This window comes from Mirounga leonina, unplaced genomic scaffold (genome assembly GCF_011800145.1).
Source record: "Mirounga leonina isolate KUSES-001 unplaced genomic scaffold, KU_Mleo_1.0 Mir_168, whole genome shotgun sequence".
NCBI classification, from domain to species: Eukaryota; Metazoa; Chordata; class Mammalia; order Carnivora; family Phocidae; genus Mirounga; species Mirounga leonina.
This window is the reverse complement of record NW_023270426.1, coordinates 9,365,809-9,392,336: the sequence shown is the minus strand read 5'-3', so window position 1 is coordinate 9,392,336 and position 26,528 is coordinate 9,365,809. Positions and strand designations below refer to the sequence as shown.

General features: G+C 39.2%; 1 protein-coding gene across 3 annotated transcripts in view; it reads left to right on the top strand.

Annotated features, from left to right (window-relative positions):
* Nucleotides 1-25,583, top strand: part of CEP120 (centrosomal protein 120) — a 64,136-nt gene extending 38,553 nt beyond the window's left edge. For all 3 annotated transcript variants that reach the window (XM_035014000.1, XM_035014001.1, XM_035013999.1), the window contains 5 exons: nucleotides 282-443; nucleotides 2,467-2,589; nucleotides 8,543-8,641; nucleotides 21,403-21,548; nucleotides 24,112-25,583. In XM_035014000.1, coding sequence (XP_034869891.1) covers nucleotides 282-443; nucleotides 2,467-2,589; nucleotides 8,543-8,641; nucleotides 21,403-21,548; nucleotides 24,112-24,346 — 765 coding nt within the window. In that variant the 3' untranslated portion in view covers nucleotides 24,347-25,583. The remainder of the gene's footprint in view (nucleotides 1-281; nucleotides 444-2,466; nucleotides 2,590-8,542; nucleotides 8,642-21,402; nucleotides 21,549-24,111) is intronic.
* The last annotated feature ends 945 nt before the right edge of the window (nucleotides 25,584-26,528 follow it).

The following is a 26,528-nucleotide window of genomic DNA, read 5'->3' as shown; positions in this document are numbered from 1 at the left end:
TTTTATTCAGATAGGAATTTTAAGTTATTAGGGCCTTTTCAATTGAATTTATGTGTGTCATATATGGAGTTTTGGATATACTTTTTATATTAGAATTAAGTGATGATGGATTAAAATGTAGAATTTCAGTATGTTTAAACATTAACTCTAATAACGGAAAAGGATATGGAGATAAATTTGTAAATATTCCAAACATTGACTGTATATAAGGATAATAGACTACTGAACAGTGTCACATAGCCAAGAGCAAGCCCACCTCTTACAGACGCACCTGTTGTCAGGTTCAAAGAGAGAGAAAGGAACTGAAATTAGAACGTGAACGGAACCTGCAAGAACTTCAGGACTCTATCCGGAGGGCCAAAGAGGATTGTGTTCATCAGGTGGAACTAGAAAGGTTGAAGATGAGACAGCTGGATGAGGACAAACTCCGACTGCAGCAGCAGGTGGGAGCTCGAGCTTCTCTGTATTCACTGAAAAGTGAGAAAACTACACAGTAAATCAAACTATTGATCATATTGATTGCACCGAGATTCAGATTGACTTTAAGTCTTGTTTTCCTAAGTCAAAGCTAAAGACGACGTTGGGATAATGTTCCTTCCCTTATCATTATTCACATGACAAAGAACTAAATTTGACTCCACAAATTTTTTTTCTGACAAATTTCGTTGTGGCCAATACTTTGTTCATGGACTGTTATATAGAAGTCTCATGTAAAAGATGAAAGATCGAGTGGTAAAAGTGGGCAGTCGGGATGGGCTTCACCGGTAGTGCTTCCCTTCTTCCACTTCTTAGGGAGATCGAGCCTTCTAGAATAGAGGCTTCTAACATGCATTAGATTCACCAGGGGATCTTTTTGAAAAACCCATTTCTACCTTGTCCCAGACTGATGTAATTAGCTTGCATCTTTGTGGGAAGCACCTTTGTGGCACAAACTGGTATTTTGGAGAAATTAAGCCCAGGCACTCCTCTAGAACATAGTCTGAGACCTGGGGGAAACCTGGCAGGGGAGTGGGGAGGGAGCTGTGGGGCAGCCCACGTGTCTGGGAGCTGAAATTGCTCAGCCCTTCACTGGGAACATTTCACAGCTTATATAAAAGAAAACATTCTAGGCCCTGAGTCAGAACTAGGTTCCATATACTCAGCACACAGTTCTAACTAGACAGGTAGAAAGGACAAAAAGACACCCTGTGATCAAGTATCTGTGTTCCGGTATATAAAAGCGGGTCACACACTCAATCCATGTTGTTTATGGACCACTTAGCCAAAGAAAAAGAGCCCCTTACGCCTCATAGCTTACTTCTGTACAACCTGATTGGGGCCACAGTAATTATGATGATGTCTCTGAATGGTGGAAAAAATAACAAATACGAAGTCTGGTAGCTTTTGTTTAAAACAGAAATAAATGTGACAGAGATGCTTTAGAAAGGTTTTAATTCAAATTTAAAAATAAAAGTTCAGATATTCAGAGAGATAAACTTCAGTCATATGAAGAATTTTCAGGTAATGGAATACCTCATTACCTTAAGATGCTAGATAAATCCTAATTGGAATTATTTGTATTTACTGGCATGAAATAAGAATTTATTATTGATAATTTAAGTTCCATTTCTGTCACAGATTTTCTCAGTATTTCAAATTCAGTTAAGTCTTATGTCTTACAAGATAAATGGGTTTATCTATGATTGGTAGTTATAGTGTTACATGTTTTTGGAAGGCATTTTTAACAGTGCTTGTTGATTAAAAAAAAAATCCCAGATCAAATAAAAAATTTTTATATCCTGTTTTTTGGGTTGGGGGGTTTGGTAGTTCTGAAACTGTTAGAAGGGGAGTTATATATAGACTTGAGTCAAGGCGGTCTCTCTCTTTTTTTAATTTAACGAAGTATTTGCCTGCTCTCATCAGAGCATTATCCTGGGGGATGAAGAGATCTGGATGCTACTTATGTCTCTGCTACATCCTGGCTCTTAGGCACTGCCCCCATTATTGAGCTTCTGCAACCTTTAAATTTCTCAGCCACAGAAATGAAGGGATTGGGCCAAATCATCTTGAAATGACTTTAACTTGTAATATTATTTGAATTATGGAGTTCTTACAGCTTCAAATAATAAGAAAAGGAAATACAGCACTAAAAGTTTTTGTTTTCTCCGTAATTAGCTGGTATATCTATAATGCACAATATTTTCTTACATGTGACATCCTAAGTACGTAGTATCTGTATTTTTATAAGGTGAATTTCATTTGCCATCTAAAATTTACCACAAAGGTTCTGGTGATACTGGTTTTATAACAGATTTCATACTCTTAAAAAGTTTTTGTATGTTGTTAATTTTCCTCATTATACCTTGGGGATTTTCTAAATTTTCTACTATAAACATGTTTTAGCATAAGGAAAATATGACACTGTTGAATCAAATTCTATAGTATTGAACTTAGCATACCGGTGTTTTTTTTCTTTTTTAAATACAGCTTACTGATGCTGAAAATAAGTATAAGATTTTGGAAAAGGAGTTTGTTCAGTTCAAGGATCAGCAAAGCAACAAACCAGAAATCCGTCTACAGTCTGAAATAAATCTCCTCACCTTAGAAAAGGTACCCATGTCAGATTATGGCAATTTAACTAATTCTAATAATTTATAAAGTCAGTAAGTATTACGTGAATATAAAATGCAATAACATTTCACTGTAGTGTTCTGATGTCAGCTAAGGACAGAATTCTAGACACATGACCTCGTCAGTACTTGAATTTCTTGGCTTTTATCCATTTTCTCTGATCAGAGTCGTTGGTTGCAAACCACATCAGTAACTAACTGTAGGAATAAAGGAATCCCCAAAACTTTCAGGAAGGCTACAGAACAAGTTTCAAAGTAGGAGCAAGAACCAGGGGCAGCACAGCATGGCCTGTCCCCAAACCATCTTCTCTTGCTGCTGTTGGTGCTGTCATGGTCGTGTCCTTGGATTTCTGTAACCCCCACTTCTGGTGCCAGCCTTGCCGTCGGGAATGCTGTGTATTACTATCCTTATCAGATTCAGCATCCCGGACAGGAGCATTCATTACAAGCCTGCACTCTCCTCTTAGCCTGGAAGGGGGGATGTCCATCCTCTTCTGTTTCCTGTCCTTGGAAGCCAGGTCCTCCCTCTATTTATCTGGGGATTCACACCAACAGGAAGTATGTTCTGGTTCCTACTACATAGGAAAATGACACAGGTTATAAATAAGAAAATAATCTGTGGAAGTTAAAGGCCACTAGGGGGCACCCTCAGAAGATTGGCGGACGGAAGTTGGGAAGACGCCAGGGTAGTTCTTCCTTCTCTGTCTTTGTCGCTGTGCTTCTCTTACTTCCTCGGGTAGTAGGTGTACTTTATGGTCCCCTGTCCTACCAGACAGCCCTTCTTTCAGCTTGCCTTGGGCCATCCCCACTGGGGCTCTAGCTCACTGGACAACCCCTGGCTCTGGGTTCTGGGGATGTAAGAACTGCTCCTCCCGCTACTTCCTCCTGGAGCCCCTCCTACCCCGGAGAGGTAGAGACTGGCTGATCCTGCTCACCCCGGGGGACCCCTCACCCGATCCCCTCCAGCATTTCTGCTTTTCCGTTGCCTGCATTAAGTTAATCTCTTTTGAAGACCTAGAGTGATGTCTGGTTTCCAGGCAGGATGCTGATGGACAGAACTGATCTTTCATTATCCAGCAAAGATGTATGTTCTCTGACACTGTGCTAAATGCTATTCCGAATGATTATAAAACGTTCAGGATAGAGTCAACTAAATGACAAGTCATGCAGAGAGGCAGGGAACTTACCTAGATAAAGTGAAAGGAAGATGATGGCTGGTACCATCTAGCTAACTTTGTGTTACTAAGAGCCATGAATGTAAAGGGGAGACAAAGCTCCTTCTAGTGAAATCGTGATGAGACTGGATATGGAACCTAAAGGACACATGACCTCTTAATGGGTAAATGTGTAGGGGAGGATATTCCAGAAAGAGGTATTCAGGCAAAGTAGGAAGGTTAGGAAGTCTATTACATATTTCGGTAATAACTTGACTAGAACCTAATCATTATTGTCCTAGTTTCAAAATAAAAATTGGACTGCCGAGAGAATGCTGGGGATGCAATTTTTGGTCCTATAAGGGGGAAGACCTTAGATGGTAAGTTAAAGAACTTGTATTTCATCTGGTAAGAAAAGTCAGAGACTGCTGTCAAGTTAATGGAAGTGAAGAACTTCCAGGAAGAACTTTCTGAGGAGGTGGAAGTTGTAGAGAATTCTGGTTCTAGACGTATTACACTTGAGATGCTAGCCGAACAGTGGAAGTGGAGCAGCTGACTGAGTGGTTAAAAATGGGAAGTATGGTAGGAAGAGAGAAAAGGGAGTCAGCCTTAGATGCAGATGCAATGGCTTGAGGTGCGCCAAGGAAGGACCCTCGACCACTTCGGGGGAGGCACAGCCTCAGGGATGAGAGAAGGAGGCTAAAGAGATTCAGAGGAGTAATAAAAACAGTCTAGTACCCAGAAGAGGAGGATTTTTGAGAATAAGTAGTAGAGGTCATGTCTCACAAAGGGCAGGTCAAGAATGGTGGATGAAGGGCCATGGGTTTGGCAGGTTCACTAACTTTGAAAAAGCCAAATTGCAGGGGCTTATTGAAAAGTTTGGCACTGGAAAAAACTGAAACAAAATATAACCCCAGGGCTTCACACTGTTGAAAAAAATCTTACATACTGGTAGAAAAATGTACAGATATTTTCTTGTGAAAACAAGAAGAAATTCAGCTTTAAGAGAGGAGGGGATGAGTGGACCATGAAAGAGTTTTTCTTGGGAAGTAGAGACACTATTTAAGAGGCAGAAAGGGTGAGTACATAGAAAAGCTGGGAGACAAGAATTAGACTGTGGTTAAAAAAAATTTTTTTTTTTAGTTGAAGCAGATATTAATTAACCAGTTCGTTTCTGTGGCCTGTCCATGGCCGTGCTGTCTTTGGTTCCTTTTCTTCCCCAACGTGGGCTTGACTGCCCAGCGTGGTTGATGCTGCTGCTTGCATATCGGGGCAGTCTTTGCATTTTTCCATTTCATTTGGTGGGCTGTTCATTTGTCTACCAGTGAACTTGAATTCAGCTGGACATGCTCAGCCCCTCTTTGGATAAAAACAGGTGTTCCGCTATTCCCGTGTTGACAGCTACAAGGCTTCCAAGGACAGGAAACAGAAGAGGATGGACACAGAGCCTCAGCCCATCTCTCAGGTCCTGCTGCGCAGGTCTCAGGATTTTCGTATTACCATTTTACCTTCGGAGACTACCGATCTCAAAATCAGAACAGAAGCACTATCTTTTCTGAATATAAACTTGACACTTGCCAGCTTAGACATACATTTTAAGTGATTTTCAGAATCCCTTTTTCCAGCTATACTTCTAGCAACAGGATGAAAATCACTCAACATATTGCAAGTGAAAACAGGGCCATGAAGTTAAGCGCAAGAGGGAAAAATGACTAGGTCAGTTGCCCCTGCAGCAGCCCTAAAGAATGCATCCAGCATGTGTGAGTGTTCAATAAAACAAGCCCTCTGTGCTCGGACAGAAAATTCTTGGTAAGTTTTTTTTGGAGCCAGAAGAGGGCAGAATCTTATTTCTTATTTCTACATAATAACAAAGACCTAGAAGCCCAGAAAGGAAGACATAAGTGCGAAAGTAGCTGATTCCATATTTAATCTTCTCGTTATGTCTGCCTGAGGGCTTTTCCTTTCTGATGACCCATTCTCTTCAGTGTAAAAGAAGTATTTCCATTTTCACGAAATGGTGTATAGATAAGACACAGTTTTACCAAATATAATTCCTGATTCCTTTTGTTATGTAAGAAGTCAGTAATAGTTTATGATTTGCTTTTCGGTACGAGTCTCTTAGATGGCTTAAAAATAATTAGGTTTTTAAATAAATGACATATGGAAAATAATTTAGTAGGACAGACTGAAGATGAAGATAAACGCTGAAATTTTCGTACTTAAGATCATTTGGTAGCTACTGCTCATCCACCCCTGTCTTAAGGCAAAGGGAAAGATGAGAGGAAAAAGAGAAGAGAAAAAGCACATTATCCTTTGGGACCTCACTTTTAAAGAGTTTGTAATGAAATTAGGGAGATGACTCAGCCTTAAGTGATTGTGTGTGAATCAAATACCAAGGAATGTGATAGAAACTCTTTGCAATCTAGAAAATTTAAGACCGCTTCATGGAAGGGTAGCTGAGCCTGAAGCTTCAAGTTTTAAGTTAGAGTAGAAAAAGAAGTAACTGGCTCAGGAAGTTAATGGGCCAGGGGGGCTGGTGTACAGGACACGGACCTGGGGGCTGGAGGAGAGGGTCTTCTGTTGAGGAAAACGCAGGAAATAGGTTCCGCAAGTAGGACAGAAGTGAGATTTTGGAACACCGTGAAACCTAGACAGAGGAGTATAGGCTCAAGACTGCAGGTAAGTAGCAGCGATGGTAGATTTTTTTTTAGCAGAGAGGAAAGTGGGATGTGTAGATAGAAAAAATTTGAGGCTGAAGAGACCAGAGAAGAGGAAAAGAACTTGGGCTAAGGAAATGGCAGTAGGAAAGGAAAAGAAGAAAACCACCAAGTTTTTCCAGGGAGAAATCAATATAGTTGCCTGTGACAGACTCAAACTAGGGAGTAGGGCATCAGAGACAAAGCCAGTGCCCTCCGTCTCGTAGCGAATGACAGCTGTGGGCATAGAAATAGGGAGATGGGAGCAGCAGTGAGCACGGATCTCTCAACTGACTCTAGGTCCTGATGTGAGTTTTCACACCAGAAGTCTGTAACTGGGCTCATGATCTAAGGGTACTACAGGCTAGCTCAAGCCTCAGATCTGCTCACAGTGAGATGTCTTAACGCGAGGTCTGTGAATGCCCTGGAATTATATCAAATCTTCAGTCATGTGCATGTTTCTGGGAATTGGGTCCATGTGTTTCTTTAGAATCACAGAGGCACCTATATTCTTAAAAAAATAAAGGTAGGAATCATCGATTGGGCCAAAGGAATGAATTAGAAAAGTGAGGTTTGTATCTGAAATTTTCTAACTACAGTTTATTTAAGTGTGAATAACTATGCAAATGGGAATTATTTTGATAATCATGGCAAAACTGATAAAACCTTATCCCACTTTTTCTGTGGAGTCAGTCCCCTGGGTAGATGTGATCCCTCTGGTTTCATCTCTGTCCTAACCCTCATCCCTTGGGCCCATCCAGACTACTACACCTTCTCCAAGACCCATGGACATGATCGCTTTTATAATTAAGTAGCACCCTTTTATCTCAGAGCTATAAAAAGATTTTTGCTATTCCTCTGACTGATGCCCTATTGTTAAGTAATATGGATAAATTTGGGGGGCATAAGCAGAAGAGTTCATCTTTGATAATCTCACAGTTATTCAGCTTAAGGCGTGTAAGTCTCGTTGTGAAATGTCAACACCTTTAAATCCAAGCACCAGGGATTTGTAAAGCAGAAAAGAACTTGACTCCATGAAGTCATATATTACTGCAGAGAATGTTCTGGTCTTTTGTGAAGGGAATTTGGCAGTCAGCTTTTCCTTACATGAAAATAAGATGAAAGTTTTCTGGCGTTTGAATTTTGGGAGAGTGCCTTTGGTTTTGTTTTCCTGCAAAACACGAGGAGTTGTGTATATGGGAAAAACTGGACTTGATATAAAAAAAACTTAGACCTGTTTAGAGTCACAGTATTTTACTGTAATTCAGGCATATTATTACATTATCACTTAAATAGTAAAACTGTCTGTTGGCTTCATGAATTTGTTTGGTACTTGGTTTGAAACACTGAGAGAGTACATTCCAGAACATAGCCAAGTTGGCTTCAGTTCATGCACAACAGATTGCCTGCTGCAAGTATAAATAACCATTTTTTTATGGAATCACTTTCATGTTTTTCTTTATATATTTGAGGAAAAATAGAAAATAAGAGTTAGATGAATGTTATTAGGAGCATTATTTTTCCTACTCTCAGGTTTATTTTAACATTCTTAAAATATTTTTCACTTTGTACTCTTTCTTAGTAAACTGCTTTCTGATAAAACGTTTCACTGTTTTCAGCATTTTATGATTTTTGCCAAAATATGAAAGTATCTCTACTAGCTCTTTTTGTTGTAAGACCAAGTTCCATGTCGATAGGCCTCCAAAAGGAATAACTTGGTTTCTCAGATTTAGAGTGCCTGCTGAATTGGAATGCTAACAGTAAGAACTGCTTTTTGTAAAAAATTAATGTGTTTTGCACTCTCTACACGTTTTAATACATTTATAGTAACTGTCTGGAGGTTAAGACTAATTCAGTTCCTTTTAGCATAGGCTGTTAGGCAGTAAAAATACGACTATATTTTAAACAAGAAAATGTTCATGTGCCATAATATTTATAGTAAATTATATAACAGTTTTAGATGATGTCGTATGTTACACTATATAAACTCTTTTCTTAAGCCAGACTCTTTGTATATATTATCTTTCAGTGATTGTACACAGTGGTATAGTGTTTCACTTGATACGATTTTAATCACTGTTAGGTTGAACTTGAAAGGAAGTTGGAATCTGCAACTAAGTCTAAACTGCATTACAAGCAGCAGTGGGGACGAGCTTTGAAAGAACTTGCCAGACTTAAACAGGTATGTAGTTTATAGCTGATGATGGATTGTTCGTTTTATGTCTTTTTGTCCCTTGATTCTTTACAAGTATGCGTATTTGGCAATATGTCTTACGTTCAGATGTGTCCATTTCAATTTCCAGGGCTATTTCTGACATTAGGAGGTTAGGGGCTTTTTTAAAGATCTTTTAATCTTAATTAAAAAAAAAAAAGCTTTTAGGTCTCTCTTTTTTTTTAAATAGCCAACTATCCTCCCCAGAAGAAAGTGGGAATAATTTATTTTACTTTCACTTATAAAATGCCCATTTTTTTCCCTCTTAGTATAAATTCCTTCCATTGAAAGTACTGTTCAGGAGAGAACTTTAAGAATAACTTAAAAAATTTAACATGTCCTCCAACTGAAGAGCTTATTTTAAATATTATTCCTAGAAGACATAGGCATTTATTCAGCGAAGAAAAGGAGAGACAATTTTTGCATAATTTTACAAGAATTTAAAAAGTGATAGTGGTTTCCTGAGTTCTTCTTACGTTACTTTTCTTCCCCCTCCTCCTTCCTACTTGATAACAAATGCCGTAAGCCTCAGGAGAAATTAATCTTATTTTGGGGTGCAATTTCCTCAGATGATTACGATCAAGTAAAATGTGAGCAAGGTTTTTTAGACTCCAACCTACTTGACCTCACACTTTTAAGGACCAGTAATGGTTAGCTTTATTCTAACTTCTGCTTTTTTAACAGTTTTATTCTGAATGAAATTTGGCACATAGGGCCTTTCAAATTTGTATTCTTTATATCTGTCTCCATGACCATTAATTGCTATTAAACATCTTTGTGGAATCGTATTAATCGCTTCCTGCCCTCATAGAGAATTATGTCCAAGACTACAGGAGAATTAGTAGTACAATTTGCCTTACCATAGCTCCTACAAGAGTTGAGATGACACAGAATGACCATGAAAGTTCACAGGACTAAGGATAGATGAGTGTAACTGGGGGCCTCCTGTATTCAAGCTACTGCCTGCCCTAGATTTATTGATGTAGGTAAAAAGTCTTTCCCTCAGGGAGCTTACAATTTAGTAGTAGGGAAGAAAAGTACAAGTATAACATTTATATTTAAAAGAGCCTGAGAAGAACCATCCAGAGCAGTCAGGAGAGGAAAGTACATCTATTTTATAGCACTTAAGAAAGGTGTTGTGGAAGAGGAGGTATTTGAGATAGACCTCTGGTGAGTGGGTTGTGATTGAGGAAAGTAGTGAGGGAAATGCTGGAAATAAAATCACTGAAATGATTATGGCAAACAGGCACGGAGTTGGAAAGCATAGACTGTACTTGGACCCCAGAGAACCCCTTGTAGTGGTCATTTTGGGCGATAAGGACTGGAACTTCTGTGGGAACGGGACACACAGATTCTTGTTGAAAAAAAAAAAAAGAAAAAAAAATAGTTTTGGTAGATGGTGTGTAGCACCATCTACCTGATTTTAATGCAGAGTAGAAAGTCAAAGTTGATGCCCAAGGCTAAAGCCTTACCATCTGGAGATAGTTTTCCAGTACGGAAATGCAGTATGAAGATGAGAAGGAGATAGGACTTGCAAAGTTGGACATTTTAACTTCTGCAGAGAGAAATTCAGCAAGCAGTCAGAAATATGGATCCGGTGTAGGGAGGCTGATGGGGCTTAAGAACAGAGCAAGGACTCCCTTGCAGAGGCGAGAACTGAAGCCATGGCAGACACAACTGAGTATCCTTAGGTTTGCAGAGGACAGAGGAGAGCTGATGCTGGAGGCAGCAGCTAGAAAGAGGGTGATCATGACAAGGATTTCCAGCCGCTCACTTCTTGTCATTTCATCCTAACCAAGATCCCTCTGCAGCAGGTAATTTTATTTCCCTCTTCCAGATGAAAGACACTGAGACTGAGAGAAGTTAAGTCAGGTGCACCTGCTCACACAGATCATGAGCGAGCAGGCGAGGCCTGGAGTCCAGGCTCTTTCCCCTTTTTTCATGTTATCTTTTTATTCCCTAGAAGCCAAATAATGCAAGAATTTCAAGAAAAACAAAGGGAGCCAGGGAAGGCTTTAGGGATTTCTGACAAAGTACTGAGGCACAAGTCACTGTTTGGCACATCCCAGCCAGGAAAGTGGCATCCCTGACTTAGATAGGCAAGCTCTGATGGTGAGAACTGAGTGACTTCGAGCGGGAAGAAGCTGAAGCCATGATGCCAAGGGCCTTAGGCTACATACGGTACAAGGTGGAGAAGCCTGAGGAATTGGGAACAAGGAAATAATGTGTTGGGAGTAGCTGTTAAAAGTGACAGGATTCAAATTCTCTCAGAGGTGGTTTAGAACATGTCCTGAGAGGTGAGGTGAATCTTGGCTCTACCTCTTGATTTTTCACCGTACAAATGAGGAGACTAATTTCTCCTCACAGGTGGTTCTGAGAATTGAATGAGTGGTTTATACAGCGTTTAATACAGGTTTGGTACTAGGATGTGCTCAGTACATTGTTAACCGTTAAAAGGAACTGAGCCCTAAAACTGTTGTGGAGTGTTCTTGGTTTTAGTCAGCGGGGACCTAATTGGTTGGTAGCTTTGGACATTTCTAGGGACAGAAAAATATTGGAGGGATTTGGTACTACGGTGTTCTAGTCAACAATTTCAGATTTTTAAGTCTACAGAAGCGGCAGATGTGGTTATATAGTAATAGCAACAGGGAAGTGGGTAGGATATAGTTTGAGTATTAACAGTACTTTGTATTTACATGGTAGTTTTATAGATGTTCTTTAGAAAACTGTATAGAAGGAAAAAAAAAATCCTAAACGTGCAGATACACCAGAGAATCTGTAGAACGTCCTAAAGATTGGGTATAAAGAGATGAGAGAGCATGGAGTCTGTAGTTCTCACTTTCCCTCTTTCTGTCAGCCTGTCCTTACTGGGAGCCTGTGGTGCCCCTTGCACAGGAGTGGATGCTCCCCACAGAGCGGCGCTGTCTCATGGGGAATCCTGCGTCCAGCTGGGAGGACTGATAGTTCTCCAGGGTCTAGCAGGGTGGTGAGATATCCAAATGAAGTTAGCCAAAATAGAAAAATAAGAGGACAGTGGGCTTACCATTATATACCCAGCTCCCTCAAAGCTAAGGGGACAGTGTTTGAAAGAGTGTTTGAAATACCACGATCAGATTTGCTATCATTTCCTGTCTTAAAACCAAGAGTAGATGGGGAAGACGGGGAAGACGGTGCCTGCAGCTGAAGAAAAGTTACATAGTGAAGGCTCAGAGACTCAGAGAATGGTAATTCATTAGAAGCCATTACCAGAGTCAGTACTGAAAAGGTAGAAAAGTATTAGCTGTTGATTAGTGATGACTCTCTTCTCCAAAGGAAGTGCCCTAATTACTGAAACAGAATTTCATTAGAATTGTCTCGAAAAGGCTGCCACCCACCTGCCCTTCCTATCACAGGCATCCTTGTACACTTTTGCTATTTCTTGCTCTTCTCATTTAATCCCTTCTTTTCTGTTTACCCTTTCTTCCTATGTCTTTTCTACCCTCTTGCCTAAAAACCATGGGCAAAGTAATTTTGGTGTTTGTTCCTCTGAACAGAGAGGTTATCATCACAAAAGTCAGATGCTTCCCTTGGAGTTAGTGTCTGTATTAAGAAGAAAACAGCCCTACATTATTGGCTCACCTCTGAACTATTTGCTCAAGAAAAGAGTCTTATTCTTTGAGTGCAGTGATCTTCCCTGCAGAGTAATTCTGTTCCTTATCCCACAAACTTTCTGCTTTGGAAACAACACTGTAAACAAACTTTGAGGTCACTAGGCATCACTGATGGTCTACAGACGACTTTTGAGGTTCGGCACTTAGGAAGAAATGCAAGAGCCAGTAACGATTTTTTGCAGGTTTAAAAATGAATAACTTCATCAAATAGGCACAATTCATATGTGTGAAAATACAATTTTTTTAGAACTTTTTATTAAAAACACATTTATTGTGTTTGAATATAAAATTGGAATCCTCTATCTGCTTTTGTGCAGAGGACTGTTTGTGCAACTTCTTGTTTAAATTGGATTAGTACCATGTTAATTTTACATTGCCTCTGGTGAATAGCCACGGGGCTATAATCTCTGCCAGTAATTTGTCACAGCAAAATCCTCTGGAGGGCCATACAAAACATTTGTGTAGTACGGATTAGACGGGGAAAGCCATATCTTAGATTGTTAATAAATGTTAATGACAAAACCCAGCTGGTAAAGCTTGGAAATAAGATCTAATGCTTGGTGCCTATTGCCAAAAGAATGTTTAAACAGATTTCCATTACTCAAAGGTGACCCAGTATAGTCAATTTGTGAATTAAAAAATCATACTCTTCTAATGATTTAGAAAAAAAAAAAATCTTTTCTTCTGCCTCACAACCATAAAAATCTGTGTTTCCAAGCTGTAATTTTGTGTTGTTATTGTTGGTCTTTGCGAACGGGGAAGATGGCTGTAAAATAGAACATTAAATGGGTCCGAACTTAGAAAACAAGGAAATGAGCCCCAGACATTCTGGATTTGATATCTTTGCTACAGTGTGTAGCACAGATCTTTAAAGAATTCTGATTGTTAGACAGTTAAGGGGAAATTTAGTTTCTTTTCCCCCCACGTCCACAAAGATACAGTGTAGAAATATTTTTAAACCCAAACACTTGAGTTTCCTTGTTCTACAGTTACTCAAGGTTGTCGCTTTAACTTTTGTTTTCTAAATAATATGTTTAAAAACATTTCTTTTTTTTTTTTTTTTTTAATTCATGAGAGACAGAGCGAGAGAGAAAGGCAGAGGGAGAAACAGGCTCCCAAGGAGCAGGGAGCCCGATGCGGGACTCGATCCCAGGACCCTGAGATCATGACCTGAGCCGAAGGCAGATGCTTAACCACCTGAGCCACCCAGGCGCCCTAAAAACATTTCTTGTCACCCTAGAAAATAATTAGGTAGAATAAAAGCCACTACTTCTAAAAAAATAATAATAGTCAGTCATTAAGAGGTATGAATTTGTTGGTGGAGAAAATTTAACATTTTCATTATGTCAGATCCATTAAAACTAGGCACATTTGTTCCCAGGACAGGAAACAGAAGGAAGAGTTGGGGTAGGATGTGGGTCCCTTACCATATTTGTGCACAGTAGATCTGTTTAAAACGAAGCTCTGATGTATTTAGTTAAAACAACACAGACTTCATTGGCTGACATCAGCACTATCTTGTCCAGCCTCCTGCTTATCCACTCGGGGTAATTAATTTGATTAATTTATAAGTAATTTAGCCAAGGAGGGGATGTAAATCTTTGTTTAAGAAAACAGTTGGAGGTCCAAGCCTTGGTTAAAAACTGTGTCTTGAAACCATCCAGGCCCTCCTACTGACTTGTCAGCTCTGGGTTATTTTCAGAAAACTTGACTTGAGTTCCTTAGTTTCGTTGCAAGTTTTTCCCACAGACTTACATGGTATGTGTGAGTGGGGGAGTCAGTAGTGGTCACTTTTTAGCCGCTGTTTAGTCTAGTGTATGCATGTTTACATCTCCTCTCTGGATTTATAGGCAGCTAAGGCAAAATAAAGATTATACTCACTTGATGGAGGAGCCTTTAACCCAGAGCACCTGGCAACAGAGAGGATTTCTTTCTCTAACCTCTAATTTTTGTGCATGCATGTGTGATGATTATTAATGCCATATACTTGAGGAAAAATGCGAGGCATTTAAAGGCTTTTCTTCAATATTTTAGAACTAGAATGTTTCCAGTTTCATAAAGTGACAATTTTATAGAGTAAGCTAACATCATATAATTGGCTTTCAGTATTTTTTTTCCTGCTTGTAATTATGCTTGCTTAATTGTAAACAAATGCAAATTTTGCAACACTGCATAACACAGAAAATAGTAATCACCAGTAATCTTATCCCCTCCTCAGCTAGAGGTAACAATTTGATATATTTTTGTTGAGCTTTCTTGTCCTTTCTTTTTTAATAATTAGCTTTTTAAAAGAAATCTACCCTAACAGTCCAAAGAGGAGGGGAAAAAAAAAGATTCTTATACATCCCAACCACCACCTTCTATTTTAAGAAACAGAGCATTATCAGTGCTTTAGAAGCCCTCCGTGTGCCTTTTCTCAACTGCAGCCCCTCCAGAGGTGACGGACTACTTGCCTAAATTTGGTATTTATTCTTGCTTTGCTTTTCTTTTGTGTGTTTTTGAACTTTATATATAGGTGGAATCATTCTGTTGTCTACATTATATGAGTTAAAATTGCTTTTAAGATTTAGCTATAGTTCATTTTTAATGCTTTATAAAACAAATATATGAACATAGCACAATTTATCCAGTCCTTTTTCGGTGATTTTTTTTTTTTTAACTTAGAATAAGACAACACTGAACATTTTTGCATGTGTCCCAAGTTTCTCTAGAGTTTATATCTAAAAGTAGAGTTTCTGGTAAAAGCGTTCACTGGTTTCTTCTGCTTTGCTAAATATGGCGAAATTACTTTCCAAAGTGGTTGTACAACTTTTCAGTTCCCAAGAGTGCTGTGTAATTGTTATTCTCCATACCATGTCCAACACTTGGCTATTATAACATGTATTAATTTTTTCCAGTTTGGTGGGTCTGAAATAGGATCACTTTGTGGCTTCAGTTTTCAAAGCCTTGATTACTTCTTTGGAGCATCTTTTCATTTCTTTATTAACCACTGGTGTGGTTTCACTGGGGAATGCCTTTTTATGTCTTGGGCTCAGTAGGAGTAAGTCAAAGGTAATCCAGATTTTCAAATTCCAGAAGCCAAATTTGAAATAACTACTATCACTCTGTTCTAGAAAATAGGTGATACGATGGAGAATTGTAGTAAAGAATTGGAATCTTTTGAATGATATAGAAATTCTAGAACTGAGAAGTATTTTAAATGCAGTGTAAGAATTCAGTAGATGAATTAACAGCATATTCAATATAGCAGACCCAAGGATGTCTCAGGCGAAGTCAATAAAAAGCATCCAAACTGAAAGGGGCGGGGGGAAGATGGAAAATTTAGCCAAGAACTTGAGCGTCACGTGGGATAGACTATACAAGACTGACTCCCTTTTGTGTGTAACTGAGACCCTGTCTTAGTCTGTTTGGGCGGCCATAACAAAAGACCACAGACTTAACAAACAACAGATTGGTTTCTCAAAGTTGTGGGGGCTGGAAGGCCAAGATCATAGTGCTGGTGTGGTCAGGTTCTATGTTTAGTGAGGGCCTGCTTCCCAGTTCATAAATGGCCACCTTTTTTCTGCGTCCTCATGTGGTGGAGGCACCAGGGAGCTCTGTTGGACCTCTTTGATAGGAGCAGTAATCCCATTTATGAGGGCTCACCTTCATGACCTAATCACCTCCCAAAGGCCCCATCCCCTAACAGTTCAAAATGGGGATTAGGTTTCATTACACACATTTCCCCAGCTATCAGAAAGTAGAGGGTTCCTGTAAAACTTCTTGGAAGTCAAAATGGTGCAAAGCAGAGAGTATCCCCAACTTTCCCCCAGTTGGTGTTTCGCCACTTTGCTTTTACAAAAGACCTACATTAGTATGATGATGGCTTTTTTGTAGTAGGGGAACTCCTCTTTAGATTTGTTTAGCAAAAAACCGTACTAATGTAGGTTTTTCATAACAACGAAGCAGTGTAATACCAACTTTCAAAAAGGTGGGAAACCTGTATGCATTTGGGGGAGACACAAATACTAAGCCTCTGGCAAGCCTTCAGAAGACAACAGAATGGAAGAGAAAGCCGTATTTGAACTAGGTGAGAATTCTCTGAAAGTGCAAAAGGTATCAATTTACAGATTGAAGAATATTTGTGAACTCTAAACAGAATAAATACAAAGTAAAACATACCTAGATTCATAATAGTAAAATTGACAAAAAAGCAATGAAAACCGTAAGGGATGGAGGTACAGGAAGACATGGCCTTCATGGGAGCAACAATCCAGACAGATGACTTTACAACAGCAGCGAAGGAATTCACAAGATAATAGAGTAACATCCGTGAAGTAATGAAAGAAAATAACTGCCAACCTCAAGTTCTGTATGCAGTAAAATGTTCTTCGTAAGTAACAGTGACATAAGACTTTGCAGACTAACAAAAATTGGGAGACTTTGTCATGGCAAACCTAGAGTAAAAATATAAGGTGTTCTTCAGGCAGAAGGAAGATAAGCCCAGACAAAAACAGGAGAATAAACAGCAATGGAAATAAATATCTGACTACATATTGATTGTAGAAAACAACGCTCACAGCATTTGTTGAGTTTGATATACGTAGAATTAAAATTCATGACAAAAACCTAGAAGGACAAAGTAGAAGAGAGATGGAGGAACAAATAGAGTTAAAATGTTTAAAGTATGTTCCATTATTTGTGAAGTTGTCAAAGTCCTGATCTGTATTAGTCATTTTTACTCCTTTTTAAGAAATAATAAGAAGCTGAAAAGGGGAGGCAGCGGGGGGCATGGGTGAAAAGACAAAGGATTAATCTAAAAAAGACCAGAGGAGAGAATAACATCAAAAAGATGGAACAAGTACAGCGTCCTAACATGTAAAGATTTAAACCAGTTATATGACCAATTGCTTTAAATAAAATGGACCAAATACTGTCATTAGAGACAAATATTACATGAAAAACTAAAAACAACAGCAGTATGCTACTTAGAAAGGACACAGCTTAAAGGTAAGGGTACAGAATGGATAAATTTGAAAGAGGGAAAAGTATGTACCACATTAATATTAATCACAAGAAAGCCAATCTAGCACTACTTTTGTCAGGCAAAGTAGACTTCAGGGCAACACCTGTAGATAGTGTTCATCATCATAAAAGGGTCAATTCACCTGGAAGATGACAACAGTTCTACCTGTGTATGCACTTGGCAACAGCCACAAATTTATATGAAGCAAAAAAATCAAGAGAACTAAAAGGAGGCAACCCTCTCGGGTCCCCCCTCTCTCTTCTGAAGCTTTCTATTGCTCAATAAACTTTAGTATTAAAGGAAAAATAGACATTAATAACGGTACATTTTACCGTAACTCTCCAAGGAAGTGATAGAGCAAACAAGAAAAGCAGTAACGATTTAGAAGATTTAAACAACACAACCATTGGTATATATAGAATATTTTATATCTAAAATACACATATTCTAGTACACATGGAACATTTAGCCACATTGCTCACATGCAAGATCACACTATTCTCAACAAATTTCATAAGGTTTTAATTGAGAGTATCTTCTGTCCACAGTGAGATTAATCTAAAAATTAATAACGAAAAGCTCATATCCCCAAATGATTGAAAATTAAGTACTTCACTTCTAATTACCCATAGCTAAACTGAAAACCACAAGTGAAATTAGAAAATGTTTTGAACCAAAAAGTAATACAGCATATCAAGACAGGAGATTTAATGCAAACTGTGCTTAGCGGGAAATTTTATAACCTTGAGGGCACTTAAAAAATAAAAGCAAAAAAATTATTCTTTAAATATTCCTTTCAGATGGTCGGTAAGAATAAGAAATTAAGGCAGTTAGAAGAAAGGGATGAATAAAAATTAAGGAAATGGGAAAGTATACAACAAAATCAACAAAGCAAAACGTTCTTTCTTGAAAAGATGTCCTTCATGGCAGTGTTCAAGGACAAAAAGAATATGCCCTAACTTCCAACATCAAGAATAAAATGGGGACACAGGGCTATTGATCTCATAGTCATTGAAAGAGATAAGAGAATGGTAATAAAAATTTTCTGTAAACTTGAGAAACAGAACTTACAAAACTGACACAAGAAGAAATAGAAAATATTCATTGGATAGCTGTTAAGGAAATTGAATCTGTAATGAAAAACTTTCATATAAAGGCTCTAGGCCTAGATGGCTACACATTTGAATTTTAGTAAAAATTTTAGAAATACCACTAATTGTAGACAAACTGTTTCAGAAAGTAGGAAGACTGAACACTCTTCTTTTCTTTTTTTTTTTAAAGATTTTATTTATTTATTTGCGAGAGAGAGAATGAGAGACAGAGAGCACGAGAGGGAGGAGGGTCAGAGGGAGAAGCAGACTCTCTGCCGAGCAGGGAGCCCGATGCGGGACTCGATCCCGGGACTCCAGGATCATGACCTGAGCCGAAGGCAGTCGCTTAACCGACTGAGCCACCCAGGCGCCAACACTCTTTTCTAAATGAGACTAGCATAATCTTGATTCCCAAATCTGACAAGGACATTACAAGAACAAAATAAATTGGACAGTCCCAGGAACATTGATAAACCACTTACAACAATCACAACAGGGTTTATTAAACAAAAGCAAACATGGTGGTTTACCACCTTAAGAAAACAAAGGAGAAAAAAATCAAAAGGGTTTTTTAGTTGGAAAGGAGAAAATAAAACTGCTATTATTTGTAGATGACACACTTAGAAAACCAAAAAGTATCTACAGAAGATCTAGAATTAGTGAGTTTAGCAAGTTTGCTGGAAACCAAATGTCAATGTTAATTCTCTATACTAGAGCCAATTAGAAAACGAGAATTTAAAAACTCTGCCATTTACAATAACATCTCAAAAGAAGAAATACTTCGGAGCATATTCTAAGAAAATTGTTACCCTTAGTATATAGAAAAGTATAAAACATTCCGTGAAATTAAGTAAGACCTACATAATTGAAGAAGTAAACAGTGTTCACTGATGACAGAATCAGTATTGTAAAGATAATGGTTTTGGTCAAGGTGATCTGAAGATTAGGCATAATCATAAATCCCAGGGGCCTTTTTTTCCCAGCCACAGAAACAGATTTATATGAAAATAGACTATCACTTATCAAGATCGATTATTTTAAAAGTTACAGTATTAAGGCAGTATGATTTAATGCAAAGGTAGAGAAATAGATCAGGTTAGAGAGTCGTGGGTGGTGTTACTGCCAAGCAGTAGGAGAGGATATTTTTTTAGTAAATATTGCCATGTCAGTTGAAGCTCTATAGGGGGGAAAAAAGAAACGATCTCACACATACTCAAAACCCATTGCATATGAATTATTGATCTAAATGAAGCTTCAAGATGATATAAAAGAGCATCGTCATACAAGAGTCTCTTCAAGACTGAGGCAGGCAAAAAATTCCTTAAATTGGACATAGAAGGCACTAGCTAGAAAAGAATAAATTTGGACTATGTTAAAATTAAGTAAGAAACACCATTACAGAAATGAAAAGGCAAGACAAAACTAGTGGAAAATATTTGCAATTTAAATAGCCAACAAAAGACTTATCCCTGTCTATATAAGGTACATAATAAATATATCAGTAGGGAAAAATGCATAACCAAGTAGAGCAAAGTGCCACATGGTTGAACAGGAACTTTACAAAAGAAGAATGCCGTTTAAATACTAAAACGTGTTCAACCTCATTAGTCTTGGAAAAAAAATGCAAAATAAATTTACAGCGAGATACCGCCACATAAACCTATCAAAATGGTTTAAATGCAGAAAGAATTATATTACCAAGTACTGGTAAGAATATGGAGCACTGGAATGCTCATAGGGAAGTATAAATTAGTACTGCTACTTTGAAAACAGTGCTTATTAATACTGAATTTCTCCTACCGTATGGCCCTTCTGTTTGAATCCTAGGTATATACCCAATAGAAAGGCATACAAACATGAGCCCGTAGACATGTACAGTAATATTTACATCAGCGTTAGAGAACACAACTTCAAACTAACCCCGAGTTCCCTCCGCAGCGGAATGAAAAGATTGTATGTTCATCCAGTGTAATACTATGTAGTAACGGCAATCATCAGCTCTACCGAATACAAATCAATCTGCAAGACAATGTTAACTTAAAGAAGCCACACGTGAAGTAATACCTAGAATTCCATTTCTGTGAAGTTCAAGCAGTCACGTCTTATTTGTGGCGTAAAAAATTAGGCAGTAGTTATCTTGAGGAAAGGAGGGGTGGTTAGTGGGTCGGAGGAAGCACAGGGGGCTTCTGTTTCATGATCTGCATGGAGTAGTTTGCTCTGTAAAATCTTACCACTCTGTACACTTATCATGTGTAAGAACTCTGTTTACCGTTATTCAAAAGTTTATGTTGAAAAACAGAGGATGACATATACCTACTGATAGAGCTCTCCCCTTTGGGGCTTCGGTCCTAACGAAAGCAGAGCACCTGTCCCTACAGAAATCTGTGCAAAGAACCACGAGCTGACTCTGTTCGATGATGGGGTGTTTGCAGCCCCACCTGTGGTACCAGACGCATCCGTGACTGAGAGAGGGGTTGACTCAATCGTGGATATCCACTCTGGGGACGGTTGCACATTTATTTTAAAGACAGTTTGTCCTATGTGCAGGTTCTTGTGTGAATGTAAAGAGTAGAAAGGTGTATGATGACCTGAGGTGGACGAGGAATTAGTGACCAGTGCAGAGACCGTTCATTCGGTTTTTCGCGGTGTATCTTTGTATAATTAACCGTTTCTTAGATGCTTTTGCCACTGGTCCTTGTGGCAACTCATTGTGTTGCCAGCAGACTCTTCCTGCCTGCACCTCGGGTTCTCTTACGGTCTTTCGCTAACTTTAGTCACGGACTGTGCCCTGGACGGCTGTGGCTGGCCGCGAGAAGACGGGACTGTTCGAGAGAACCTGGCCCTTTCCAGACAGTGTGCGTCTCGGAATGAGAGCGCAGGGCTGTGTCATGGGTCCTGTCTAGCGGGATTATGATCACAAGTCAAGGTTGTACAAAATATATTTACTCCTCACATTTGAGTTCTGGCTTGTTTCTTTCTTTCCAGCGGGAGCAAGAAAGTCAAATGGCTCGACTTAAAAAACAGCAAGAAGAACTGGAACAGATGAGGCTCCGTTACCTGGCTGCTGAGGAAAAAGATACGGTGAAGACCGAGAGACAAGAATTGTTGGATATCAGAAATGAATTAAACAGGTATAATAACCAAAAAATTCCCTTTTTCTCCCCCATACAGAAATGGGAGTTCCAGAAGGAGAACCTACCACTGTGTTATAGACATGGAAGATGTTATAAATAACATGACCCTTGCCTTCTAAAATTTTGCTGTCATAGACATACAGTATTTTTTTCTTTTTTGTGGTTTTAGTTTAGTTTAGTATATAGGTATTAAGCTTCTGCTGTTTGCTAAGCACGGTTTTCGTGGCTTAAATGCAGATAGCCATTTGGCTATCAGATTTGCAGATTGTGCAAAATTGAGTCTTATCGTTAATATCTTAATAAATTAGGATTTAGCAAGGACTTAAACCACTGAGTACATTAGAACCAAGAGTCCCCTGTATGAATTATAAGGCAGACCTCATAAGTGATGGGAAAGACAGGAGCAGACCGTTGATGTGAGGAAGGCTGGGAGGACGCACGGGGCCGCTAGCAACAGTGTGACGGGGCTCTCACAGGGCCATTGGTAGAAGTGTTCACAACTCCGCATTGGTTCCACCACTCCTGGGTGTTCGTACCGATGTGCAGCACGTTTTCAGGTCAGTCAGCTTCCTAGAGAGCTTCCAGGGGAATGTGACCAAAAAGGTGGTCAGGAGAGAGGGAAGTTGAACGTGAGAACTCTAGGACAAAGCATTAGATAGCTGTCTTCAGGTATCTGGAGGGCTCCCAAGTTAAAGAGAAGTAGGTGCCCCTCTTGAACAGAATCGTAGCCAGCGGATGGAAAGGATAAGGCGACATACCAAGCTCAGTATAAGAAGGAACGTTCTACAGAACACTTCCACAAAGTCGCAGGTTCCTAGTGACAAGAGTGTGCAGGTGAAGTCCAGACATAGTGTCAGTCAGGGCTGTCAAGTTTCCCTTGTTAACTTTGTGGGTTTCTTCAGCTACAAGGTTCTAAAATTCTACTGTGAGCCTGATTGGTGATTTGCATTTTAGTAAAGATGCAGTAGGAACCGTCTATCACTGGTGTAAAAATTCTGTATATCCTTCATGCATCAACAGATGAACAAGAAAATGGCTGGGCTTTCTCATACATAGTTTGAGGTTGTATGTTACTAGTTTGCATACAGGACCTATTTGTCCAAGAAAGTTCTAAGAATTAAAGTAGAGGGACCATCCACAGGGATTGCTCTAATTTGTACCCCTGTCCCATTAACCACTTGATTGCCACCCGAGTCCCAAAGCACAGTGCTTTGACTACTTAGGTTTTTTTCTCTGAGAACAGATGGAGATGTTTGATGTCCATCTTGGACTGGATAGTTCAGTTTCATGTTCTTTTGTGGGGAATCTTAAGGGATCATATGAACAAACCAAAGTATATACATACCATCAACAGTCCTACACCCTTTCTGGGGCCAAGTCCTCCCTGTCTGTGAGTGCAGGACTCTCCTCACTGGCTCTTCTGCCTCTTCCCCACTCTGCATAAATTCAGAAGTGGATTTGGTCCTCATGGGCATACTTATCCTGAAGACCATTCAGAAGCAGGGGCTTAGACTCAACTGCTTCACCCTTCCCATTTATAAAGATAAAATTTAGGAGTAGTTGCAAATTAAAACATTTTTGTAGCCACTTGCATAAAGGAGTATGAAGTTATCTCTTAATTGTACATACCCAATTAAAACATAGGCCGCTGTCCAAAGTTGGTGTTACAATCACTGGGGGAAAGTATAGTAAGTATACTTAACATTCGCAAGGCCACGTGATTAACAGTATTCCACTGGAAACACCCAGGTCCCAGTCTGATACCTGCTGTCCCTTCTCTGACTACTAGATGAGGCGTCACAAACATACAAAATCTTAAAAGGTACATGCCGTCTGAACCAGGCATTCACATGGAAACAATGTCACTTTCTACGAACACTTGGTGATAAAAGCTCTGTAATAGTAAAGAGTTTTCCTCTTGAGTCACTGCAGTATCCCCAACACCTAGCACCGTTGGGTACATACAGATATTTGTTGAGTGACTTAAGGAAATTTTATTCAAAACAACAAAAACAAAGATTTATCAACAACCTAAAGACCAGCAATAAAGGGTGATTAAAGAAGGGTACCTCCAAGTGAAGGAATGTGGTGAAGCCCTTTAGAAGACACTGAAAGATGTAGGAAAACATTTTATAAGTGGGAAAAAAGTAGTATACAGCCTTGCCTCTATACTAAGAAATTGATGAATTTTTTAGAAAAATATTTAAGGTACATACACATTTTTAATTGAAAAGAAATACAGAAAATTATTATTTAGATTGGTTATCTCTGGATAAGATCATCACGATTTTGTGTGTGTGTATTCTGGAACTGCTACAGTTTGTGTCTATTTTATAATTAGAAAAACAAGTATTGTTTTCAAAACTGTCTTTTATGAGCATGAGGACTCTGGCTAGCCAAGCGGAATACTGGTTTTTGTTATCTTCCTGAAAATAATGCTACAGACATAATTTCCCATTAAATCATTTTTTGAAACGGTGTTTTGTTAACTAAAAAAAACCCAAAAACCAAAACAGCACTTGTTGCCTGCTTAGAGTGGCATTTGTTCTTGACTTTTCAGGTTAAGGCAACAAGAACAGAAACAGTACCAGGATTCCAGAGAGATTGCGAGTGGAAAAATGGACAGCCCACGTGGCAATACCCTGGAAGAAGGTTTGGATGATTATTTGACTCGACTCATAGAAGAAAGGGATACTTTGATGAGGACGGGTGTGTATAATCACGAGGATCGAATAATAAGTGAACTAGACCGACAGATCAGAGAGGTTTTGGCAAAAAACAATGCCAGTAATTAATAACATTTGGAAAATCTTTACAGAGACTCCAGGCCTAAATTTTAATTTCATTGTAAACCCCTCGAAAGAAGGGAAAATGGATGTTTTAAAACCAGTTTTCAATTTTTTATAAGCAAAATTTTGTATGTTACTGTACAGTATTTATTTGATTTTATTTACTTTATGCTACCTCTCCCACTCTGGTTTTATTTGTAATTGCATTTTATATACTCATTTTAAATGACTTTTCAGTGTTTCTCATAATTTATAATTTCATAACTAACTTTCACAACAGCTTTTCACGAGATGTGCCCTTAGAGAAATGACTGCAGTAATTTCCAGTTGTATAATTTTTCATGTTGAGCCAAAAGAGTATGTGTTGCACTTTAAAAATGTTGCGTCCTATTCATTTGAATACAGCTATCTCGAAAGTTGAGGCCAATTGTAAACAGTTTTATTTAACTTACTTTAGACAGCTTGTGCTTTTAACTTGTAACATTTGCAAGTGACAAGTTTGAAAACAGAAAGCAAGATCAATGCAAAGAAGCGCTAGGCTCTCCCGAATGACAAACTGGGCATTTATTTAAATAAAGTTAACACAGAATAAACTTGTTTCAACACCCACTGAACTTCCAAATTTTCACTGTGCTCCTAACTTTCAGGAAGATGAAAGTCGCAAGTTTAAAGAGGTGTTCGCCTGCCCACTCTTGCCCAAGATTGTATTGTTTTGTTTTCTTGAAAAAGAAGGATTTTTTTATTTTCCCCTTAACAGTAATGCTTGTTCTTAACCCAAAACCTCTGTAATGTAACAGGCAGAGAGACACAAAGTCTTCTGCTGAGAAAGAAGAGTGAAAAACGACTATTTTTTAACTCCCCCTAATTTTAATCAGTTGGTTTTTAAAGTATTCGAGATGAAGTCATTGGATTTATGTAGTGCCCTTCCCTGCGAACTTCTGAGAATTCCTGTACATCGTCTTCTTCCGTAGCCAGCGTTTGCCCTCAGGGCAACACTTCCCACCTCCTTCTCCAGAGTTTGTTAGCAAATTCACAGATTAGGTGAGTCTTAAGGTATAGGTAGTTTAAAATTTCTGATTCCCAAATATAATAAATTTAAGGATATTTTAGGAAATATATAGTGTTTACCGAGAACTTCCCTAAAAGCAGAATAGGCAGTTTGGAAACATGAAAATAATTTTCTGTTGTTTTCAAGGAGGTGTATTTTTTTGGGAAAGTAAATAAAGCCCCTACGCGCATTCTATGTTTTGTTTTGTTTCCTTAAAAACAACCCAGCAGTAAATGACAGAGAAGGAAAGTACTGCACGAGAGGCTAACAACTCTGTGAATCACAGCAGGAATGTGAAATATTAATTATGGTTAGACACTTCTCTCATTGATTCTCCTGCCACACGCGTGGGCCGGAGGTATTTTCGTTTGGGGAGGCCCCTGGGGAAATGGGGTGCGCTGTCTGTGTCTTCGCTTGCTTTGCGTGCTGCGCGTGACTCCCTCCCAACACTAGAGGGGGCCTCAGATTTGGAGAAACAGAAAGGACCTTCGCCTCCTGTAAGGCCGTCTTCTGGCTCTGGAACTTCACCAGTACGGTCCGAGTCCCCTGCCACGGTGAGCTCCTGAGCGGTCGCTTACGGATGCTTCTCCACGGGGCCCGCCGGTGGCCGGCGCCCCGCGTCGCTTTGTGCGTTGGGTTGTGAGGGGCATACGTTGCCCGTTACCTTCGTAGGTCTGAAAATTGGGAACCTGTGAAATTTTACCACCTTTTTGTGGTCCTTCGGCAGCGGCCATCTCGTGCGAATGAGAAGTGCCTCTCGGGGTCGGGAAGTTGAGCGTCCGCGCAGTAGGTGAATGAAGGGGGGGCGCCGCTCGGTGAGGTGGCTTCCTCGTTCCTACACCTAACGCAGACCTTTCGCCGGGTATGTTCAGGTGAAGTAAAGTTTACCTCTAAGATGTCTATGCCTCTTTTTTTTTTTTAAAGATTTTATTTATTTATTTGAGACAGAGAGCATGAGAGGGGGGAGGGTCAGAGGCAGAAGCAGCCCGATGCGGGACTCGATCCCGGGACTCCAGGACCGTGACCTGAGCCGAAGGCAGTCGCTCAACCGACTGAGCCACCCAGGCGCCCTCATTTTTTTTTTTTTTAAAGATTTTACTTATTTGCGAGAGAGAGAATGAGAGACAGAGAGCATGAGAG